The sequence below is a fragment of the Malania oleifera genome, chromosome 8, assembly GCF_029873635.1.
Source record: "Malania oleifera isolate guangnan ecotype guangnan chromosome 8, ASM2987363v1, whole genome shotgun sequence".
Lineage (NCBI taxonomy): Eukaryota > Viridiplantae > Streptophyta > Magnoliopsida > Santalales > Ximeniaceae > Malania > Malania oleifera.
This window is the reverse complement of record NC_080424.1, coordinates 18235442-18259980: the sequence shown is the minus strand read 5'-3', so window position 1 is coordinate 18259980 and position 24539 is coordinate 18235442. Positions and strand designations below refer to the sequence as shown.

The 24539-nt window shown below is 35.9% G+C and overlaps 1 protein-coding gene across 1 annotated transcript in view; it reads left to right on the top strand.

The window, feature by feature from the left end:
- The window catches only part of LOC131162380 (transmembrane 9 superfamily member 5-like), a 50811-nt gene that overhangs the window by 5096 nt on the left and 21176 nt on the right, over window positions 1-24539 (top strand). The window contains exons 2-5 of the mRNA XM_058118799.1: window positions 1997-2037; window positions 2393-2981; window positions 3087-3215; window positions 3903-4059. Of these exons, the coding sequence (XP_057974782.1) occupies window positions 1997-2037; window positions 2393-2981; window positions 3087-3215; window positions 3903-4059 (916 nt within the window). The remainder of the gene's footprint in view (window positions 1-1996; window positions 2038-2392; window positions 2982-3086; window positions 3216-3902; window positions 4060-24539) is intronic.

Sequence of the window (24539 nt, the reverse complement as noted above, 5' to 3'; positions counted from 1 at the left end):
GGAGAACAACTTTAGAATCTAGAGGTTTTAGGATAAGTAGAAATAAGACTAATATTAAATAAAAATGTAATTTTAGCCCTGCAAGGAGGAATATTGAAAATAACATTAAACTTGATAATCAAGAAATCAACAACACTAGTAGGTTTCGATATCTTGGTTCTATTATGCAAGTGGAAGGAGAAATTAGAGAGGATGTAGTATATAGAGTTAGCAGGTTGGGTAAGATGGAGGAGTTCTTTAGGTGTGCTATGTGAGCATAGGATACCACTAAAATTAAAAGGAAAGTTCTATAAGATGGCTATAGGACCAGCGATGCTATATGGATTAGAATGTTGGACAACTAAGAAACAACATATTTAAAAAGTTAAAGTTTTTGAAATGCAAATGCTTAGGTGGATGAATGGTATAACATTAAAAAATAAATTAATAAATGAACACATTTGTAATAATTAGCTATAGCACCAATAGAATATAAGATAGGGGGGGTGGCTTAGATGTTTGGACATTTGAAACACAAGCCAAGTAGTGCATTAGTGGGGAAGAGTGAGTTAGTTATGAAGAGATAGGGTAGACCTAAATTAACTTGGAATGAGGTAGTGAGGAAGGATTTAACAACTTTTAAGTTAGTTGTGGAAAACACCCTAGATTGTGTGAATTGGCAGAAAATGATCATGTAGCCAACCCTGTATAATAGGACTTAAGGCTGGTTGTTGTCATTGCTGTTGTTGAGGTCTTTTTCTAGATCACCCAATAAGTATTCTTGATAAGAATTGGTGATATTAGAGAGGCTATTGTTATCTCAACCTATTGAGAAAAATATTAGATTATATAATGAGCACAATGATTAGAAATACAATTATTAGAAAAATTTTCTCAATGAATATTCGCAAGAACAAACTCTTCAAGGACGTATGATCAGCTCAAAGTGCTGATCCAATAAAAAAAAAAAAAAAATAGTGAAAGCCTCCCATAATTTGTAAACTTGGAGGCTTTGTAATTTTGCAGGCCTGTTGACAAAAACTTTAGTAGTCTATTGAAACTATGATTCGTGTTGTATTTTTTCACTAGTTTTAGTGATTTCTGCTAAATTTGTACTATGATTATTTGAATATAATGATACATAGTATAATGTTGATGGAAAATTTGAACTAGTATGGCTTCCCAAAAGAGAGTGTATTTAATAGAATGGCTAGACTTGGTTTCTAATGCTTTTGTTGCCCTCATAAGTTATGTGGAATCTCTCACCCAAAAAAGTCTTGATGCTCATTAGAATGCATTTTCTGCAATGCTGTTTATCAAACTTTAATCTACAGTATCGGTTGCAATATTCTGCCTTCTATGCTGTTCTTGGATAATGACTTATTTCATGGCATATTGCCTTAATGCATCCCAGACCTATAAATTATCTTTAATATTTTAGGAAGGGGAGTAGTAGACATTGGGTGGAAATTTATTATTTATGAGTTGCAACAATAAAAAGATATTTTAATTTCGCTTCCATTACTATTACTTGGATCAGGTGTTATGTTAATTTTATTTTTTGGATATTTTATTTCATTATTTCTCTAGATAAAATTTTTGTTTAGTGTGGCTTCATTTGTTGACTAAAATGAACCCATATGCATCAAGAATTCGATTGGATGTCATACAATATGATATGCATAAGAAACCTGTTTTCGCAACTTGAGTGTTTGTCACTTTTTATTATGTTAATACTGAGAAATCATGAACATATTATAAAATAGAATTATTGCAAGACTGCCTCTTAAATATAAGTGGCTTGAGGCAGCATGCACACATACATAGCATATATAATATATATGTGTGTGTTTATATTTATATAAATGTGTATATATCTATATAAATATTTCTGAGGCAGCACTATATTCCTCTTAATCTACATGGTGTATATATATATATATATCTATAAAAATATTTCTGAGGCAGTACTATATTCCTTTTAATCTAGAGTTCTTTACTTTTTATTGTCTTGCAGTGAGACGTACCAATATTTTGACTGGCCATTCTGCTGTCCAGGTTAGGCTTTAGGCTCACATTGACATTTATGTGATAGTGATAGAAAAATCAATCAAATATCTTCATTTTCAATAACGGTATGCATGGTCCAAGTTTGAATACCCCATGCCATTCAGTGAGACAAATCTTTGAATTACAGAGTCTAAAATCTTCTTGTTATTAACTTACATGAACCTCTTCTTGAACTTCCTGGAATAAATCAATATCCTCAAGATCAAGAACAATTAATTGTGTTTTGAAATTATCCAATTGCCATTTTCTTGATTGTCACCTGTTCAATTGGCACATGTTCGACAGACTTTAATTATTAATAATTTTTGGGGAAAATTGAGTTTTTTACTTTTATGCCATGCAGATCCAATAGTTGAAAGGAAGGAATCCCTTGGGGAAGTTCTTAATGGTGATCGCTTGAACAATGCTTTATATGAATTGAAATTCCGGGAAGACAAAATTCAGGTGCCCCTGTGCCAAAAGAAGCTTGGAAGAGTTGAAGCTGCAAAATTCAGGGATGCTGTTGCTAATGATTTTTACTTCCAGATGTACTGTGATGATCTTCCATTTTGGGGTTTCATTGGGAAAGTTGAAGATGAGAAATGGAGCCTTAATGAAAAGAGTTCCAAGTACTATTTGTTTAAACATGTTCGATTTGATGCTTTCTACAATGGCAATCAAATCATAGAAATACGTGCTTTTAGTGATCCAAATTATGTTGTGGATATATCGGAAGACACTGAGATAAATGTTGAATTTTCTTATTCTGTTTTCTGGAATGCAACCTCTACTCGGTTTGAGAACAGAATGGAAAAATATTCAAAGGCCTCCTTACTGCCAGCACACCAGCAAATTCATTGGTTTGCTATTGTTAACTCGGTTGTCATCATTCTGTTATTGATGGGACTTCTTATATTGCATTTTATGCGGCATCTTAAGAGTGATCTACAAAAGTATGCACCTTTAGAATAGTTGTTTACTTGAAGTATTTGTATCCTGTATCAGAGCTCTAAGCAGATTCAATTTGTCTGCCTATTGTTTATCATTTGGTCTTTTAGGTGTTCTAGTGGAGATGAACAAGATAAGGAGGCTGGTTGGACATATATTCATGGTGATGTATTTAGATATCCTTCATACACATCCTTGTTTTGTGCGGTCATGGGCACAGGTGTACAATTGTTGACACTGTAAGTTATTCCAAAGAACCATAGTTTGATCCACTTGTTACTTGTTTCATAGTGCCATAACTACTCTCTAGATTGCACTATTGTGTACTCAGTTCTGAAGAGACATCTTAGGAGGTGTTATTCTCCATAGTTTTTGACAAAATTGAAAGCTGCCTTTACCTCCATCATACCAAAAGAAATAGTTCAACATTTCCCCCTTTATGAAGTATTTAGCGTTACGGCCTTAGGCAGCTAATTTTATGGTGAGGGGAAATTCTGTAATTCAGGTCCTGTGGGCTGAGAGTTTTACTGACCTTGATCAATTTTAATTTGTTTGTGAGATACATGTGATGTGGCAGAGCTACCCTCAAATGCTTTTATCTCATCCAAAATATTTAGCTCATTTGCATTAGTTTAAATCCATCTATAGTTTTTTTCTTTATTATTGGATTTCTTCTGGAATTGTTCTTTTCTTTTCTGTGCTCATGCATAAGATCATTTGATATTAAATTTAGATTGGTGACAGATGAGATGTTAAACTAGCAAATCATGAGGCAGTTTGATGGTTAATGGCTCCAGAATTTTCATCTCGGGCTTTGCAAAATTTAGAAGCCCTTCATGTGACTTGGATCAGATTTTCCATTTGTAAACTTTTGCAATTTCCCATTTTCAAAATTGTTTCCAAATAACAAGCGCACTTTCCTCCAGGGTTTTCTTCTTATTCATTCTGGCATTTGTTGGCATTCTCTATCCCTATAGTCATGGAGCATTGTGCACTTCTCTTGTCATCATTTATAGTCTTACATCAATTGTTGCTGGCTACACAGCTTCTGCTTTCCACAATCAATTTGCTGATACTGGATGGGTAATTACATATTATACTTCTTCGCTGTATTAATTTTTGTTTTGTTTTATTTTATTTTATTTTAACTTTGTTTTAACTGGAATACTCTTTATTCTCTCAGGAAAGAAGTGTTCTTCTCTCTGGGATTCTCTACCCAGGTCCTCTGTTCCTAATAATGTTGATTCTAAATACAGTAGCTATGATTTATGGCTCCACGACTGCCCTTCCACTTGGCACTATTGTATTGATTCTTACTTTGTATATATTTGTAACCATCCCATTGCTTGCCTTGGGTGGAGTGATTGGATACCGTTTTCGATCTGAATGTCAAGCACCATGTGCAACAAAGAGGTGCTCGAGGGAGATTCCTTCACTAGCTTGGTACAGGAGAACCCCCAGTCAAATGTTTATTGCAGGTCTTGTACCTTTTAGTGCAATTGTGCTTGAGTTGCACCACTTGTATGCAAGCCTTTGGGGCTATAAAATCTGCACTGTCTCCAGCATTCTGTTTGTCATGTTCATCATCCTCATAGTACTTACTGCACTCCTAAGTGTTGGTTTGACATACATTCAGCTCTCTATGGAAGACCACAAATGGTGGTGGAGGTATGCTTTCTGCAGGGCTCCTGCAAAATAGTTCTTGTTCTTTTTGCTTTATTAATATTTTATGGATATGTTACTGCACATGGATAATCCTAGGAGATCATATACTGCTCAAAGATTTAGAAGTTGGGGATTTTTCTTTGTTTGAGAAATTTGATATTTTAGGAAGTTTAGTTAATTTTAGGTTGTTTTGAATATTTTTAGTTATTTTTATATTTAAATATTTTGAAATTATTCATTATTTTTTGTTAATTTGAGTTTTTCTTACACTTATTTTATCTTTAGAGTTTCTTGGGTTCTACACAGATTGTTTTTGTCACTTAATGAAAAAATTTCTCATCTGTGTAGGAAAAAAACTTCTGGGTTTCTTGGTTGCATATAAACGTAGACTATGTAAGGGATTATTACGTTTTGGATAATAAAAGTTTGAATCTCATCTCTCTCTCTCTCTCTCTCTCTCATGGCAGTCATCTCTCTGTACAGTTGTTTCTCCCTCTACCTTGCAACTTCTTATTTTCTTCTCCCTTCCCTTCTATCTTCTCCCTTGCTTTCTTCTCCTATTTCCCTCCTCTTTCTCCATTTCTCCTCTCTGTTTTGTCCTACATCAATTGGTATAAGATCCTAACTTTGTTCCACGAACCATCTACCCCAGCCATCACTGTTGCCCCTCATAAATCCTAGGAATTTTTTTTTTTAAATGCAGGGGAAAGAGATATATTTAAACTTGCTTAGAGCTAGAGCAAGAAAAAGTAAGGACTTAGGTATTGTAAAATGTATCAAAAGTGGGGATGATATTGTCTTGGTTAAGGAAGAAGACATAAAAAGAAAGATGGCGAAGTTACTTTAGTAAGCTATTTAATGAAAACCAAATAGAAGACTTAAACTTAAAATTGACAAATGAGGAAAAAACTAAAAATATGAGATTTATTCGCAAGATTAGAGTTAACAAAGTTAAGTTTGCACTAAAAAATATAAAAAATGGAAAATTTATAAGACCGGATAACATTCCAATTGAAATTTCAAAATGCTTAGGTGATAATAGAATTATATGGTTAACTAATTTATTTAACACAATTATAAAAATTAAGAAAATGCCATATGAATGGAAGAAAAATACTTTAATACCTATATACGAAAATAAAGGAGATATTCAAAATTGTAATAACTATTGTGGAATTAAACTTATGAGTTATATGATGAAACTGTGGGAAAGGGTAGTTGAACAAAAATTTAGACTAGAAATGAAGGTGTTAGAAAATCAATTTGGTTTTATGCTTGGGAGATCTACTATAGAAGCTATATATCTTTTAAGAAGATTAATGGAAAATTTTAGGGAAAAGAAAATGGATTTGCATATGGTATTTATTGATTTAGAGAAAGCGTTTGATAGGGTACCTAGAGAAGTTCTATGGTGGGTTTTATAAAAAAAAAAAGAAAAAAAAAAGAAAAAAAGGTGTATGTAGTAGGTATATTGATGTCATGAAGGATATGTACGATGGTATAATGATTAGTATAAGGACTATAGGTGGAGAGACTAAAGAGTTTCCAATCACAATAGGTGTACATCAAGGATCTACTTTGAGCACTTATCTTTTTGCTTTAGTGATGGATCAATTGACTAGAAGTACTCAAAATGAGGTTTCATGGTATATGTTGTTTGTAGATGATATTATATTGATTAATGAAACTAGGGGTGGAGCATAGGTTAAGTTAGAATTATGGAGAGAAGCTTTAGAATCTAGAGGCTTTAGGATAAGTAGAAATAAGATAGAATATATGAAATTTAATTTAATCATAGTAGGAGGAATACTGGAGACAAAATTAAACTTGATGATGTAAAAATAAATAGCACTTGTAGATTTCAATACCTTGGATCTATTATGCAAGTTGGAGAAATTGAAAAGGATGTAATGCATAGAGTTAAAACACATTGGGTAAAATGGAGAAGTACTTCAAGTGTGCTTTGTAATCGTAGAATACCCTTAAAATTAAAATAAAAGTTTTATAGGACGACAATAAGACTAGCTATGCTATATGGATAAGAATGTTGGGTAACTAAGAAGCAACATATCCAAAAAGTGAAAGTTGCCGAGTTGAGAATGATTAGATGGATGAATGGTATAAAATTGAAAGATAAATTAAAAAATGAACATATTTGCAATGAGTTAGGTGTAGCTAATATAGAAGATAAGATAAGGGAGGGACAACTCAAATGGTTTGGGCACTTGCAACTTAAGTCACATAACGCGCTAGTGAGGAAGAGTGAGTTAGTTGTTGTGAGGGGTAGTAGAAGGGGTAGGGGTAGACCTAAAATAACTTGGAATGAGATAGTGAGTAAGGATTTAATAGCCCTGAATTTGTTGAAAGAAATTGTCCATGATCGCATAAATTGGTGAAAAGGGATTCATGTAACCTAGTGGGACGTAAGGCTTGGTTTGTATGTATTTACTTGAGTTTGAAAGATGTGGGTGCCGCCTCCAATCCTCTATTTCTTTAACCTTGTGGTAAGAGAGCATATGTCAAAGCATTAAACAGGTTTTCACATTGCCATCATCATTTAAGTCACTTGGAATTTCTGTTTCAACTTCAGCTACTTGAATGTCATCATCATCATCTTCTTTTCCACAGTAGCCATGAATTGTTTAGGACATTGTGCAGCTTGATGTCCAAAACCTTGACATTTAAAGCATTTGAGTGATGATTGGCTCTTAGAAGTTGTTTCAGAATGATCAAGAGTCTTCCAAGAGGTATTAGTTTGAACACTTTTACCCAATTGCTCAATGTTCTTCTCTCATTCAACTCCACAAATACTATTCTCAAACCGAAAGGCTGATGTAGCTCTAGGAGGATTGCGTTGCATGTTCTCCTCAATCTGAGTGGCAACTTGTGGTGCATCCCCAAATGTAAGCAGCAAGTTTGGAGGCAGTAGCTGGCTTCAACCCTTTTCTATACAAAGCTATCATCACATCCTCTTTCCATTCTATATCGGTACGAGTAGCCAAATGATATAATGTACTAGTGTACTCCATCACAGTCTTTTCTTCTTGCTTCAAATCAAAGAATTGGAGATGAACATGCTGCTGATAATTGGGAGGAACAAATTGCTTTTGCATGGCTCGCTTCATCTCGTCCCATGTTGCAATCTCACCAAATCTCCTTCAAAAGATCTCTTGCTGTTTAGTCCACCAAATTTGAGTAGTTCCCTTCAATTTTTATTCAGCAAAGTACAACTTTCTAGGCTCATTCATGTCATATCCTCAGTACACCTAATCATCAAATTCATTAGGAGAACCATCTGTTAGCTTTACCATGATCCCAAGAGGGGGGGGGGGGGGTGAATTGGTATTTTTAAAATTAATGCCCTAGGTCAGCATCCTAACAGCAGTATATTCATGACCCTAAAGTCAATATAGTGCAAGTAAAATAAATCAATTGTAATATGTAACAAAAATTAAATAACACAATTTAATCAACTAAGCATGCACCAGAAAGCAGTAAAGAGAAGTGATACGCAGAAGTGTTATCGAGGTTCGGTAAATTGCCCACGTCCCCGCCTTAACTAACAAGCACAAGGATTACCACTATAATGCTCACTTAAATGGGTGGAGCGGTACCTAAACGATCAGGTCAATTAGCACAACCTCAACCTTTACACACAATCCTCACCGGGCTGGATTACCGCCCCCTCAGGCCACGCCTGGAATACTATAGTATTTTCTCAATCAGCAGATATGTACCCAATACGCACAGTCACATACACATCAATGATATGGATATAGTGTAAGCTCAGTGATGCAAATAGTTGTGCTATCAACACTCAATATGGTATAATCAATGAAATGCTCAAGAGTGTTCAATACAAGCAATATCTTGGAATTTAAGTAAAGCACAGTTCAATAGCAAACCAATATTCCAAAGATATCAATAAGATATTCAAACTAGTTCAAGAAGATTTTCTTCAATGAAATAAGCACACTACTAGTTTGAAAATATTTTGCTTGTTGAAAATATTTTTGTACAACAAAAATCAAAGCTATTGGACACTTGCAATAACAATGCAAATATCCTAAGCTTACTAGTTTATTCCAACACAAGATTTATAATATTAAAATCTGTGGGATAAACTTAAGCTAAACTCCCCAAAAATAATATCACAATCAAACACACAAATGGGAGTTTCTAGCAAAGTCTAGCTATCACAACCACTCTAAATATGCTCTCACAATCTCAGAATGTATCAAGGAAATGGAAATTTGAGAGTATTTGGACCGAGAGTGTTTTCAAAAGAGAGGATTTTTGGCTAATGAAATTGCTAATTAATTACTAATCCTTACAAATGAGCCTATATTTATAGGTAAGGGTAAAATTATAATCGTTTGGGACTTGTTGGGAATTCTTAGAAAAGTTTCAAATTGTTTAAACACAATTAACCCAACTTAACCCGTAATTACCTTAGTTAAAAATTTTTTAACCTTGCGAGGTTCAAGTGACTGAACTGTGATTCGGTCGCCCGAACAGACACAATAATAAAAGGTCTTTAAATAGGTTCGGCAGCCCGAGTTTCAATTTGGTGGCCCGAATCAAAGTCAGAAATATTTTTTCGTAAATTCGGGTGCCTAGTCATAGGTTCGGTCGCCCAGGGCTCAATTTGAACTAAACAACTCGGTAGCCCGAGTTGGTGGAATGCCCTTTTTAGGTGGTTCGGGCATCCATGGACGGTATGCACAAATTTGGTCGGTCGCCCGAGAGCCTAAATCAACTGTTGACTTTTCAACAGTTCGGGCGCTTGAGGAGTTTTGAACTCCTGGGGTCGGTCGCCCGAGCTCTCTCAATTTCCCTAATAATATTCAATCTAAGTGCATTTTTAACACTTCTGTATTTTGTATGATATATGTAAGAGTGTTGGGACTTAGGGTCATATTATGGTCTTACTAAGCTTACCTTATATCCTATATGCATGAGATGTAGGTAAGTAATACAGACCATATCCCTAGTTACTACATTAATTGAATTGGCAATGCAAATTAAAATTTTTAGGGTCTTCATGTTGTTTCAAGTGTCATTCCTTGAGATGCTCATCTAAGCCTACACAAACACTTGAAAACCATCAAATACCTAAGTATTTGTCATTATCAAAATCGGGTGTGACCTATAAGGTCAACATTCTCCCCCTTTTTGATGATGATAAATACATCTTGCAAAAATTGGTATAGCCTTAGAAGACTCCCCTTAACAATGTGCATTATGTAAAACTTTAAATAATTTTTCATTTAAATTCAACTTCAACTCAACCCAATTTTCTAGTTAACCCAATTTTTTATTCTCTTATTCATCTCCCCCTTTTGGCAACAGCAAAAAGGGCAATGGGTAAGAATCATTTGTATACAAGAGAAGTTTGAGAATTTTTAAAAATTTCGGCAGCATGCCATTTGAAAGTAAGACATTTCCCAAAAATTCCTGTATAAAAATGACCTGTTTGGAGGATTTAAGACCTAACAGTTTATCCACAACTAGGCAACTCAAATAGTTCCAGTTTGATCAAGATATAAAACATAAGTGTAATCATCATCATGCAGTAAATATGAGAATTATGCATTGCAAAACATAATCAGTTTCACAAAGTCTAAGCCAATAAGAGATATCAACAGTTATATTAGTTGTTAAACTTTTAAAATTATTTGAAAGCTCCCCCTGAATTTATGCAAATTATGAAATATCTAGGAGGCATCTCTGCTATGCATGAGACCTAATTCACGTATAATTTGTATGAACCTATCTTCTGGAAGTGGTTTAGTGAAAATGTCCGCCCACTGCTCATTAGTGCATACAAACTCAAGAGCCACATCCTCTTTCTACACATGATCACGAAGGAAGTGATGTCTAATTTCAATGTGTTTAGTTCGTGAATGTGAGATAGAATTTTTAGAGATGTTGATTGCGCTAGTATTATCACATTTAATCGGTATTGTATCATAGTGCAATCCAAAATCCATAAGTTGTTGTTTCATATGAAGAGTTTGAGCCAACAACTTCCAGCCGCAATATGTTCTGCTTCTGCTGTGGATAAGGCAACTGAGTTTTGTTTCTTGGAGAACCAAGAAACGAGAGATTGTCCTAAATAGTGACAATTGCCGCTGATACTCTTTCTATCAACCTTACTACCGACAAAGTCAGCATCAGTATAACTTACAATCTCAAAGGTATGCTTAGGGTACCATAGTCCTAACTCTATAGTTCCAACTAGATACCTAATGATTTGTTTAACTGCTATTAGATGAGATTCTTTAGGAGCAGCCTGAAATCTAGCACACATGCACATACTAAACATAATATAAGACCTACTAGCAGTGAGATATAGAAGACTACCAATCATGCCATAATACAATTTCACGTCAACAGGGATCCCTTGCTCATCTTTATCAAGTTTAATGGAAGAACTCATAGGGGTACCAAGAATTTTACAATCTTTCATATTAAATTTCTTTAGCAAGTCCCTGACATATTTAGATTGGCATATGAAAGTTCCATATTCAGCTTGTTTAATTTGCAGCCCTAAAAAGAAACTTAGTTTACCCATCATGCTCATTTCAAATTCACTTTGCATGCATTTGACAAACATATTACACAATTCATCATTGGTTGCTCCAAAAATGATATCGTCAACATAAATTTGAACTATGAGCATATCATCATTTTTGGATTTGATGAAGAGTGTAGTGTCAATCTTGCTACGGGTAAACCCATTTTCTAGCAGAAAACTACTAAGCCTCTCATACCAAGCTCTAGGAGCTTGTTCAATCCATACAAAGCCTTAGATAACCAATATGATTTTCAAAATCGGGTGGTTGTTCTACATATACTTTTTCATTAATATAGCCATTTAGAAAAGTGCTTTTAACATCCATTGGAAACAATTTTAAATTTTTAAAAGCGGCATAAGCAAGTAGCATACGAATGACTTCTAACCTAGCAACAGGAGCATATGTTTCATCAAAGTCTATCCCCTCTTCCTGATTATAACCTTGGGCAACTAGTCTAGCCTTATTCCTAGTTACTACTCCGTTCTCATTTTCTTATTTTTATATGCCCATTTAGTTCCAATAATTGTATGATCATTAGGCCTAGGAACTAGGGTCTACACTTTGCTTCTTTCAAATTGATTAAGTTCTTCTTGCATGGACATCACTCAAGACTCATCCTTTATGGTTTCTTTAATATTTTTAGGTTCTTCTTGGAATAAGAAAGTAGAATGACTCACTAGGTTCTTCAAGGAAGATCTTGTGGTTACACCACGGGATGGTTCACCTATGATTTGATCCACAAGATGGTTCCTAATGAATTTCCAATCTTTAGGCAACTCTTGAACTTCATTTTCATTGTCATTATTTTCAGATGATTTATCATTTACTTTTGAATTTTCACTTGCATTGTTTTCAATAGATAACTTGTCTAAACATTTTCTAATGTCAATGTCATCTTCATCATCTTTCTTAGAAAATGGATTAGATTCATTAAACACGACATGGATAGATTCAATGACAATCAATGTTTTTTTATTGAAAACCCTATATGCTTTACTATTAAGAGCATAGCCTAGGAAAATGCCTTCATCGGATTTAGAATCAAATTTCCCTAAATGTTCATTATCCCTAAGCACAAAGCATTTACTACCAAAAACATGAAAATAGGAAATATTAGGTTTATGGTTGTTCCACAATTCATAAGGGGTTTTATTAAGTGACGGTCTAATCAACACCCTATTTATGACATAACAAGCAGTATTTATGGCCTCGGCCCAAAAATATTTAGGCAAGTTATGTTCATTCAGTATAGTTCTACCCATTTCTTGTAATGACCTATTCTTTCTTTCTACCACGCCATTTTGTTGAGGGGTCCTAGGTGCAGAAAAATTATGTGATATGCCCTCTAGGTCACAATAATTTTCTATGCCTTCATTTTTAAATTCAATGCCTCTATCACTTCTTATATGGGTTATCTTATAGCCTTTTTCATTTTGAATTCTCCTACAAAGTTTAGTAAACTGTTTACATGATTCATTTTTATGTGAGAGAAATAGCACCCATGTGAACCTAGAAAAGTCATCAACAATGACAAAAGCATATGATTTACCACCAAGACTTTGCACAGAATTAGAACCAAACAAATCTAAGTGAAGCATTTCAAGTGGTCTAGTGGTAGATATAAATTTCTTTTTCTTAAAACTAGATTTTGTTTGCTTACCCATTTGACATGCATCACAAATTTTATCTTTTACAAATGATGTTTTAGGTAAGCCTTTTACTAATTCTTTTCTCACTAGTTTTGACAATAAGTCAATGCTAGTGTGTCCTAAGCGCCTATGTCATAACCAGCTAGCTTCATTTATTGCAGAAAAACAAGTTACTTGTTGTGAAGCTAAGTTATCAAACGTGGTAGTGTATACATTTTCATGGCGATCTGCAGTAAAAAACACTTTATGATCTGATTTACTTTCAACTATGCATTTATCATTTTCAAATGATACCTTATATCTTTTATCACACAACTGACTTATGCTCAACAAATTATGCTTCAGCCCATCAACTAATAAAACATTATCAATAACAAGGGATGGATCCTTACCAACCTTACCTACGCCGATGATGCATCCCTTTGCATTGTCGCCAAACGTTACATATCCTGCATCCTTGGGGAATGATGGACATAAATTTTGCCTTGTCGCCGGTCATGTGCCGTGAGCACCCGCTATCCAGGTACCACATGTCCTTGGAGGAGGACGATCTTAAACATACCTGCAATATAGACTAAGTAACTGATGCTGTCCCCAAATTTTGTTGGGTCCACGGGGGTTAGTAACTGGATCACCCTTAACTACCCATACTTTTCTAACTTTCGCATGTTTATTCCTAAGTGGACAATCAAATTGAATATGGCCAATTTGTTTGCATTTAAAACATTTCATTCTACACTTAGGATCTTTAGGAGGGACTTGAGATTTTGATTCACGTGTGAAATGTCCCGAGTAAAGATTTGGTCGTCTAATATTTTCAATACCATTAAAACCTAAACCCTCTTTACTTAGAGAATTTCTTTGGGTACCAAGTAGTTTTTCAAAATTGCGTTTGCTCTCGGTGAATTTAAAACCAACTATGGAGTTATCCTCTAATTTCCTCTCAAGTTCAGCAATAGTCACATCTTTTTCTTTCAAAATAGAAGCATGAGAGGTTTTTGCAATTCCAAACAATTTTGACCAATTTTCACATTTCTTTTTCAAATCATCATTTTCTTTGGTCATTTTATTCAACAGTTTAGATATATGAATATATTCAAATTGTAATTCTCTAAACGTAGGCATGCAATCAGAATCACAATCATCAGATGAATAATATGAAGATAAAAAGGAAGAGGACGATACCTCATCACCGTGTGCCATCAAGCATAGATTAGCAATCTCTGAGTCAATGCGGTCTGATTCTGAGTCACCGCTGCTTAATTTATCCCATGAAGTGCCTGCCTTCATGGTTTTCTTCTTTTTCTTAGTCTCATTTTTCAGTAGTGGGCAGTCTGGCTTGATGTGCCCAACTTTGTTGCAATTGTAACACGTGGGAGCATTTGATTTTTTTTTTCTTTTGCTAGACTCTCCCTTCTCAAATGTAGACTCCCTATATCTTTTGTATGACATTCTATTCTTCTTGAAGAATCTGCTAAATTTTCTAGTTAGCATGACCATATCATCCTCAGTGTCAGGTTCGCTGCATTCACTAGATGTATTCGTGAAAGTTTTCAATGCAGTCACCTTTTTCATCCTATTATGTTCATTGCGTCTCTCATTTATGGCTAATTCATAGGTGATCAGGGAACCTATCAATTCATTTAGAGTCACGGCCCTAAGGTCTCTACCCTCAGAAATGGCCGTAGCCTTAGCTTCCTAAACAGGAGGCAAGCCTCTAAGGATCTTTCTAATCATCTCATATGTAGGGTAGGTCTTACCTAATGCATGTAGTGAGTTTATAATGTGTGTAAATCTAGTGTATATACTTTGAATGGACTCACCTACATTCATCCTAAAGGCCTCATATTCACTAGTCAGCATATCTATCCTGCTATCTTTCACATCCCTAGTACCTTCATATGTGACTTTTAACTTATTTTAGATTTCTTTTGCAGTAGCACATGCCATTACTCTATTAAACTCCTTCACATCAAGACCACAATACAAAATATTCATAAAAGTGACATTCAAACTAACAATTTTCATATCATCATCATTATACTCTTCCTCAGTTTTAGGAACTCTAGTTGTACTCTGTGTTTTCATAGGAACATAATTTTCCTTAGAGACGATCCTCCACACCTTCCAATATGTATTTTGAAGGTAAATGCGCAACCTCTGTTTCCAGAAGGTGTAATTAACACCACTGAAAACCGGAGGTTGTGTAGAAGATGGTCCCTTAGGGAAAGGGGTCACGGAGCTATGAGCCATTTAAGATCTTTTGCAAAATAACTATGAGTTTATGCTTCGTGGCTCTGATACCAAATGTTAGCTTTACTGTGATCCCAAGAGGGGGGGGGGGGTGAATTGGTATTTTTAAAATTAATGCCCTAGGTCAGTATCCTAACAACATGTATTCACAATCCTAAAGTCAATCTAGTGCAAGTAAAATAAATCAATTGTAATATGTAGTAGAAATTAAATAACGCAATTTAATCAACTAAGCATGCACCAGAAAGTAGTAAAGAGAAGTGACACGCAGAAGTGTTATCGAGGTTCGGTAAATTGCCCACGTCCCCGCCTTAACTAACAAGCACAAGGATTACCACTATCTTAAATGGGTGGAGCGGTACCTAAACAATCAGGTCAATTAGCACAACCTCAACCTTTACACACAATCCTCACCGGGATGGATTACCGCCCCCTCAGGCCACGCCTGGAATACTACAGTATTTTCTTAATCAACTGGTACAGTGATTATGCTTTCATGTAAAGCAGATATGTACCCAATATGCGCAGTCACATACATATCAATGATATGGATATAGTGTAAGCTCAGTGATGCAAATAGTTGTGCTATCAACACTCAATATGGTATAATCAGTGAAATGCTCAAGAGTGTTCAATATAAGCAATATCTTGGAATTTAAGCAAAGCACAGTTCAATAGCAAACCAATATTCCAAAGATATCAATAAGGTATTCAAACTAGTTCAAGAAGATTTTCTTCAATGAAATAAGCACACTACTAGTTTGAAAATATTTTGCTTGTTGAAAATATCTTTGTACAACAAAAATCAAAGCTATTGGACACTTGCAATAACAATGCAAATATCTTAAACTTACTACTTTATTCCAACACAAGATTTATAATATTAAAATCTGTGGGATAAACTTAAGCTAAACTCTCCAAAGATAATATCACAATCAAACACATATATGAGAGTTTCTAACAAAGTCTAGCAATCCCAAGCACTCTAATTATGCTCTCACAATCTCAGAATGTATCAAGGAAATGGAAATTTGAGAGTATTTGGACAAAGAGAGTGTTTTCCAAAAAAGAGAGGATTTTTGGCTAATAAATTGGCTATTATACTAATCGTACCAATGAGCCGATATTTTAGGTAGTTAAAATTATAACCGTTTGGGACTTGTTGGGACTTCTTAAAAAGTTTCAAAATTGTTTAAACACAATAACCCAACTTAACCGTATATTTACCTCGTTAAAAATTTTTTTAAAAAAAAAACCCGACACGAGTTCGGGTGGCTGACTTGATTTCGGATCGCGTCGAAATAGACCACATAATAAAATGTCTTTAAATAGGTTCAGCGCCCCGAGTTTCATTTCGGTGGCCCGAAATCAAATCAGAAATTTTCTTCATGAATTTGGGTGTCCATCATAGGTTCGTAGCCATTACTAGTGTGTTCGGTCGCCCGGGGCTCAATTTGAACTAGACAACTCGTAGCCCTGAGTTGGTGGCATCTCCTTTTCAGGTGGTTGGCGCCCCGTGTGACGGTATGCATAAATTTCTTCTGTCTCCCGATAGCCTAAGTCAAATTGTTGCCTTCTCAAACATTCGCGCGCCCGAGGATTTTTGAAACTCTTGTGTGCAGTTCGCCGACTCTCTCATTTTCCTAATAATATTCAATTTAAAAGTGCATTTAACATCGCTGTATTTTGTATGAATTGTGAGGTGTTTTGTGGACTTAAGAGTCCAATCTATGGGTCTACTGAGCTACCATATATCCTGATTGCCTGATATTCCAGGTAATATACACTAATTATCCTTAGTTACCTATTACAGACCAGAGTGCATTAATTGAATTGACAATACAATTTAAAATCTCAGGGTCTATGTTGTTTCAAGTTTATTCCTTGGATGCTCTTTAAAGCCTACACAAACATTGAAATCAGCAAATACCTAATATTTGTCATTTCAAAACCGGGTGTGACCTATAGGTCAACACCATCACTTTAAATTTGACACTTCTAGTTTAAAATTACCTTACAAGATTTTTCGGCCTTCACCCACTCAAGTATGAGGTCGCAGCTATTCCAATTTTCCACCATCTTGTTGGTAGGAAAATTCCATTGGCCTTTACTTAAGGCTGCAACTTCGGTTGTTAGCCTATTGAAGCATTGGTAATAGTCTCCAAGTCATGTTTCATGTTTTGTACACTCAGATAACATTCCACCTTTGCAGCCATTCAAACATTGGTCACCATGATGCATTGTATGATGCAAATCATGAGCTCATTCTCAATTATTCAAGGATCAATCTTCAAGTCATCATTAATCTTTCTTTCGTATCATTATGAACTGAACAATTCACTCATGGTAACTTAACAAATGCCGCAGTACAAAACCTGATTTCCAATGGCTGGTATGCAATTCTTGCTTCTCTAGTAAATCCTTAACCTTGCACAATTTCAAGTATGGGAACCAAAATATCATGCTGCAAATTGAAATTAGGAGAAAACAACTCAATTTCCTGATTCTGGCAGGAGGGGGATTCTGGCAGAATCTACTTGCAGTTGCCTGTGTGTGCGCCGCCAGCGATGGCCCGCTGGTGATATAATTGAGTCAAGTCAGATCGGGATGGGGATTACATTGGTGGGGATGGTCTGATAGAAAAGAGCAGGAAGTCGGGTTTCGGCCGTGCTTTGTGAGATTCATCATTTTCGTGTGCGACACACATCTTTTAGGGCAGTGGGTTTCTTCTCCGGGTTCTGTTTAATTGAGTAGCGAGGTGTCTCAAAAATCATCAGGAAAGAGGCTTCAAAAACAAACTGGGTCATTGCTCGAATTTCAGAAAAAAATCAGTAGTGAATAACTGCGATTTATGTTTTTTTTCAACTGAAATTTCAGATCAGAGTAGAAATCTGAGAGCATGAAGGAATAAGAAGAAGTACACATCTTAAACAACTAACTAAACTCATATTGGGTTTTGGACGCAATAATACGAAGAAGAAAAGCAGAAGACGAAAAAGAGAAGAAGATACTACCATGAACCCCGAAAACTACATAAAAATCATAATCCCATGCAAACTACGCCACGACTTAAAACAACTAACTAAACACATTTGGGTTTTAAGAAGAGATCCCAAAACTAGGACCCTATTTTCAACATACGCCTCCAAATTGGGCTAAATGATCCATTCAAATGCCCTCCTCTGCCATCCTACATCAGACAGTCACCATTTGAAAATTCTATTGTCAGTTCCTGTTCCCTCCTCTCTCTCTTCCTGTAACCTCTGCCCTCTTTTCTTCTTCTTCTTCTTCTTCTTCTTTCTTCTTTTTTCTGTCTCATTTCTCTTCAGTCCTGTGCTTTCTTCTCATCCCTGTTCTTTCTTTCCCTTTCCATTCTGTCCTTGCTGTCACTTTTCTTTCTCTTCTTGCTCTGTTCTTCTTATCCTCCATTGCTTTCTCTTCTTCTTCTTCGATTTCTCACCTCCGTAATTCTCTGTTACTCTCTGATTTCTGATCGATGTGGCTGTCCCTCATCATTGGTACCAAAGCAAATCTTGATTCACCCATTGTCCGTCCTGGTTTCACACTTGGAATGATGCACCAACAAGTTCTAAAACCTACTTTCTTTGTGGCTTCTGTTCCTAGGAATAAATAGTTATATATTGTTTCAATGATTTATATAAAAATTTATGTTGAATGTCATAAGCGAATAACATGTGAAACCTTTTATAAGTCATAGCAATGAATAGATAGGAAATAACTATTCCAATTTTGATCCTGGATAAGTCTATTTCTTCTTATTACATATTTGAAATGAATAATAAAGAACATACACGGAATAGTTATTTCCCTAATTCCCAAAATTTTTCACTATGTTTCGTCTTATTACAAAGAATACTATTCTGCGACCAAACAACGCGATTCCTACAAACAAATTTCCATTGAAGAATCATAAAAACCTAAAAACAAAATTCAAACCACAACCACCAAACAATGTATCCTCTCCTCCACAGGCTTCATTGCTGCAAGAATGAGTCTTTCACTGGTTTGTGGAGCAGATTCAAACACTGTAGCACTGCAAAACTTCCCTTCCTAGAATTACAGTCCTGCCCCTTAATTGAGCTCACCCCTCCTGCACCATTTTAATAACACCTCCTTGATCATCAGTACAGAACCCCAATGGGGGTGACAAAGGGCCTTCCCTTGCAAATACAATTTCACCTCATCCAGTAGGGTGTGACCCCACACACCACCTGATGTTTTCGCAGCTACCCCCCTCTTAAATAAATCCTCAATGTCAGGCACTCGGCACCCAACACCATTAGACTCACAACCTCTTGATCTGCCACATCTGGAGCAACAGTGCTGGAGGTCACCTTCTGGTGGCACAATGTTCCCATGCCACTTGTGACCTGTGGGGAGAAACTGCCAAATCTCTCCTTCCTTCCAGATTTGCGAAAATTGTTCCAGCCGTGATATTTTGGTTTTTCCCTAAGTTTTAAAGCTGAATCGAGGAAATTCAAGTGCTTGTGCAAGTTATCATGTTTGTGGGATAATTTAACACGCAGCATTGGTGCTGGACTTTCAATGTGCTGCTTTTAATAGGCTTTATTTGTGAGACTTGAGAAATTGAGAATTGATTTTTGAAATTGGGCTGTCAATGTCAAGTCCCGTGTTTTCAAGGGGTGACTTACTCTTCCTCTCTCTATTGAGACTCGCTGCGATAGCTTGAGATTTCCTGCAACAAATACTTTTCTCCTCCTCCGCAAGTTTTTGATGTTGGTTTGAAAAGATCTATCTTCAACTGTTATTTTCAGTATACCAGACACCCTTTTCCCAAAGTTACAAGTGGAGTTTTCTTGGAGATTTAATTCTAAATTAGAGTAAACTCTTTGAAAGAATTTCGTCACAAGCACAAGGAGGCCCAAGGACCTTTTGGTAACTTTGTTGAACTTACATTACTTGCTCTGCAGGAAATTGATTGTTGCTTGTCTTTTGTACTTGTTTGAATTTGTGTTGATCGCTTTTTTAACTCTCCTGTTAAAAAAGAAAAAAAAAAAAAAGGTTATGAGCCAGTTCCCTATCTAGACTAAGTTCCTACCTAGTTGGATTCTCATGATTAGTGGAGCAGGTTGTGTATGTCTTTAACTTTCTTCTAGATTAGCCTTAAAATCATAGCCTCATTATCGGTGTGCTCTTATTAAGGAGCTAGCATGGTAATTATGTTCAAAAGGTTGAGGGATGAATCCGAAGTGCATATGATTTTTGGCAGATTTGAAAACGTTCCCTATCTCTTCTGAGGGTTACATATGCGTTGAAGTGAAGAGATTTCTCCACTCCAATACACCACTACTATCTTAAAGAATTGTCGTTACTCTAGATCTATTTCTCCATGTAAGAGGTATTCCTAGACTCTCTAAGATGTTCTAGAATATTAATAGTTGAGGATAACAATCAATATCCTAAGTCCTATGAAATTTGTTGCATGGCAAGACTACAGAAAATGATCTGCATATACGGAGTGCACAATTTTTTTTATTCCCTGTGAATATGATTCCTGAACCTTCTCAAAATAAGGTCATGACCTTGTCTTCATTGACCCTAACACTGTTGGAGCCTCTAGGCCAGAGATGGACTGGGACTTGTCACCAAGCTATGTTGCTTCAGACTTGCAATGACTTCCAAGATAAGTGGCAAACTACTAGGAGAGACCTGTTGTCATGACCCTGTTTTCCAACTTTACACCATTTTTAACTCAAAGGAGGAATGAGTCGTTGCTCCAGGTTTGTCAAATTCTCATTAGATTTGATTTCTCATTAGGAGCACCACGGGCTCGGATGTTTGGGGAGATGTTCTAGAGAATATGATTGCATATAGACCTTGAATACCTCATTAGATTTGGATATTAAATTAATTTCTTGTTGAGGAATTGTATAATTTAGTAAAGGACATTGGAATCTTATTGCTTGCAATTGACTTCACTTTGAATATTGCTTCTCAAGCTGAAGCTTGGACATTGTTGTCATTGGTGTGTCACATGCAAACCATGATATGGATGCTTATTGATTGCATCATTATTAGGACTGTTTTTCTACTTCTCTATGTGATCGAGGATGCAACACATTTCCGGATAGTTGTTTGGTTGAAGTTTTTTTGCTAAACGTTGAGTTGTTGGCACTATGCCACTTCAAAACTCAGGTTGTGTTTTCTCTAGCCAGGGAGTTTTAATGGAGTATCGCATCTGGATAATTGTCGGAATCATATACTAAAGATTTAGAATTAGGAATTGCTTTTGTTTGGATTTTTTTTTTAGGACGTTTAGCTAATTCAGGGTTGTTTTAAATATTCATTATTTTTAAGGTTTTAGTGTTGATATTTAGTATTTGGGAATTCTTTATATGTTTTTTACTCAGCTTGGGTATTTTGTAATTTCCCAGTTGTTTTAATCTTATGTTTCTTTGTTGCCCTCATATAGGCTTATGATGTTAGGTAATTTTTTTTCCCCCCCCATACATTTTGGACATAAAAAAATCAAAGATTGAATCTTGTATTACTCTCGCTCTCTGGCTGTCTATGTACAACTTTCTCCTCTCCCCCTTCCTATCTCACTTCCTTTCTTCTCCTATTTCTCTTTCTTCGTTCTCTTTTCTCCTCTGTCTGTGTATCTGTGCCTGCATCAATATGTTAAGCTGAGCACAAGTCTACACTACATTGATTGAGGCCATTTTAGAACACTAGATGGCCAGAAATGAAACATTAATTAAGAACCCTATGAATTTTGTAATTGGTGGCATGCTTTGAGTTTCAATATCTCAATCATTTGGCTTTTCTTTTTTGGGGTCCATTTGGAATTTTGGATGTGAAGTTCTTGAAACATTGGCTCTTCTTCTATTTATGTTGATTGTGTTATACGTGACATCCGATTTATATTCATAAAGATATACATGTGAAACAGAAAATGGTTAATGTTGTACTTTCGCCTGCGAAGAAGTTGCTTGATATTGGACACATGAGATTTTGAAAGAGTGCAGAAATATGATTAGGTTGATACAGATAGCATGTGTTTTCCTTGTAAAGTGGATCCCAACCTAAAATTTGAAGTGCCTTCCAATCAGTAAAAGAAATTTTGTTTTTTTTTGAAATTTGTTTTGAATTTATTATGATAACAGAACATCCATAATGCCTTTTGATAGCAAAACATTGGTATTGTTTCTGCGAGGAAAGAACAGAAGAAAAAGGAAAAATTTGTAGCATATGATCTTTTTGGTATTTGGTTTTTGGTTAACCAGAAAGGGACACAGCTGAGTATTGTAGTCATCTTTTCGTGAAATAATTATTAAATAATTAACTTTACTTCCTATATTAACAGATGATAGCTGTGTTTCACTTGGAACAGATTCATTTCTTCAATACAACAAAGTTCCAAAATGTTTTATAAATATCTGGAAATATTTTGGATACCTCAATTCTGTTTTGTAACCTTAGTAGCTTAGAGGTGTGTGGATATCTTCAATATCTTTCCATGTTGAGAAACTCTCCTTTGCGCATTCCTCACAGAGCCCCATCCGCATTATTTCATTTTCCCCTGTTTGGAATGCGGTTGTTCGGTTGGCGGCGGGGGGGGTTCAACGGCCTGGTTTTATGTTTTTCTATTGTGTATACTAGTTATGCAATGTCAATATGAGTGGTTTCTGCAGCTCTCCTCCCCTCGCTACTTCTTTGGGGCATTCTGGCATGTGCTAATGCCTTTTTGCTCATGCTTTGGTGCAATCAGTTTTTGTCTTTCCTCGAATGTTTGTTTCCCACATTTACCCATTTTTTTAAGAGTGAATAGCATCCTTGGTGTGCCCAGTAGGCTCAATCCGATATCTCCATGATTTGGGGTTTCTGCCCGCCTGTTCGTGGCATGACCACTCATAAACGGTATAAGCGGCTGGATACCACACATATATAAGTATAGGGTGGCGTGGAAAGCTTGATAGTAAGGCCATGAAATGGTAGTGCGGGGTTGTAATCAGATGACAGGGGCCAACTTCTGTTAAATAGTATTATGGGTTGTAGTGTAACAATTCGAAGCCAGAGACGGCGGGTGGGAAGTAGTGACTGAAACCCTCAACTTGTATTCTAGTGGTGTTCTGTTGTGGGGGGTCCGAATGTGATGGCATGCTTGTGCATCACACAACAAACATAGTGCGGGACTTGGACTTTGCAGATGTAGCTGATTAGGGTTAAAAGACTTGGCCGTTATCGACACCAACATTGGTTTTTGAATGACGGTGTGGAGGTGGATTTTACCCACAGAGACTTTATTTTCAATGAGTATGTGTTAACAGAATTATGCATCTATATTGATTATCTTATAAATAACACATTTTGCTGTCAAATTTATGTTGCACTCAATCACTTTTATGGTATGGGTATAATTTTCAAACCTGTTTTTGAAAAGAATATAGGTATGTGAACTGAAGCTTCTCATTTGAAAAGACGTTCGCAATGCAAATATTGGGTGCACCTTGTTCATTTCATGTCTTTTGCATTTTCCGTTGTTATCTAACTTTCCCAATTCAGGCAAGATAATAGAGTCTGTGGTCTAATATTGGGAAAACGGATACATTAAATTATTAGTGAAATTTTAAAAAAATAGTAGAAATAAATATATAGTCAAATAGTATAGGGGGGAAATTGCCATTGATTCCAGATATAATTGTCAACATGAATAAAACCAAGCCCCCGCCATCTTTATCATCATACGGAGAGTCACATGGGGGGGTGAGCTGCGCGGCGTTAACGCGCGAGAAACAAAAAGCGAAAGGTGAACGCGCGACTAGTGGAGGGGAATTTGCTGAAGAGGCATCAAGGGGCGTGGTCACACATTCAAGCATGATAAAGCTTCGTCATGCTACACATACAGGAAGACAAGGTCAGGCGCGTATTCACCTTTGTGGGATCATTACTTAGTTAGGGTCCGATGTCATGTAAACGAGAAACCGATGGGCGTTGGGAGATACACATAAAATCAATATAGTGACATCAACTATGGATGATCTGGGTGGCAATCGTGCCAAAAAGTTTGTAATGTCTACAATAAGTGACAATTAATGAATAATAATTTAGAACGTTGATACTATTGCCTATGCCCTGTCTTGTTATGGTGAGGAGGGGAATGGGGGTCAGCAAGGTAATCAGCTAATCGGATCGAATCACGTTTGTCAAGGAAAAAACAATGTATATTCGTAATAAATAAGTGAGATTTATTGAGGATAAGACTGGCAGAGAACCAGGTAGGTCTTACATATCGGCAGATATGGGTGGCAGGGGAAGATTCGTCATTAAGAAAAACATGAGAAGAAGAATAAGAGAAATACAAGAAGAAGAAGACATACAAAGAAGAAGAAGAAGAAGTATTGGCCTATAAAAAATTTCACCTCAAAGCTAT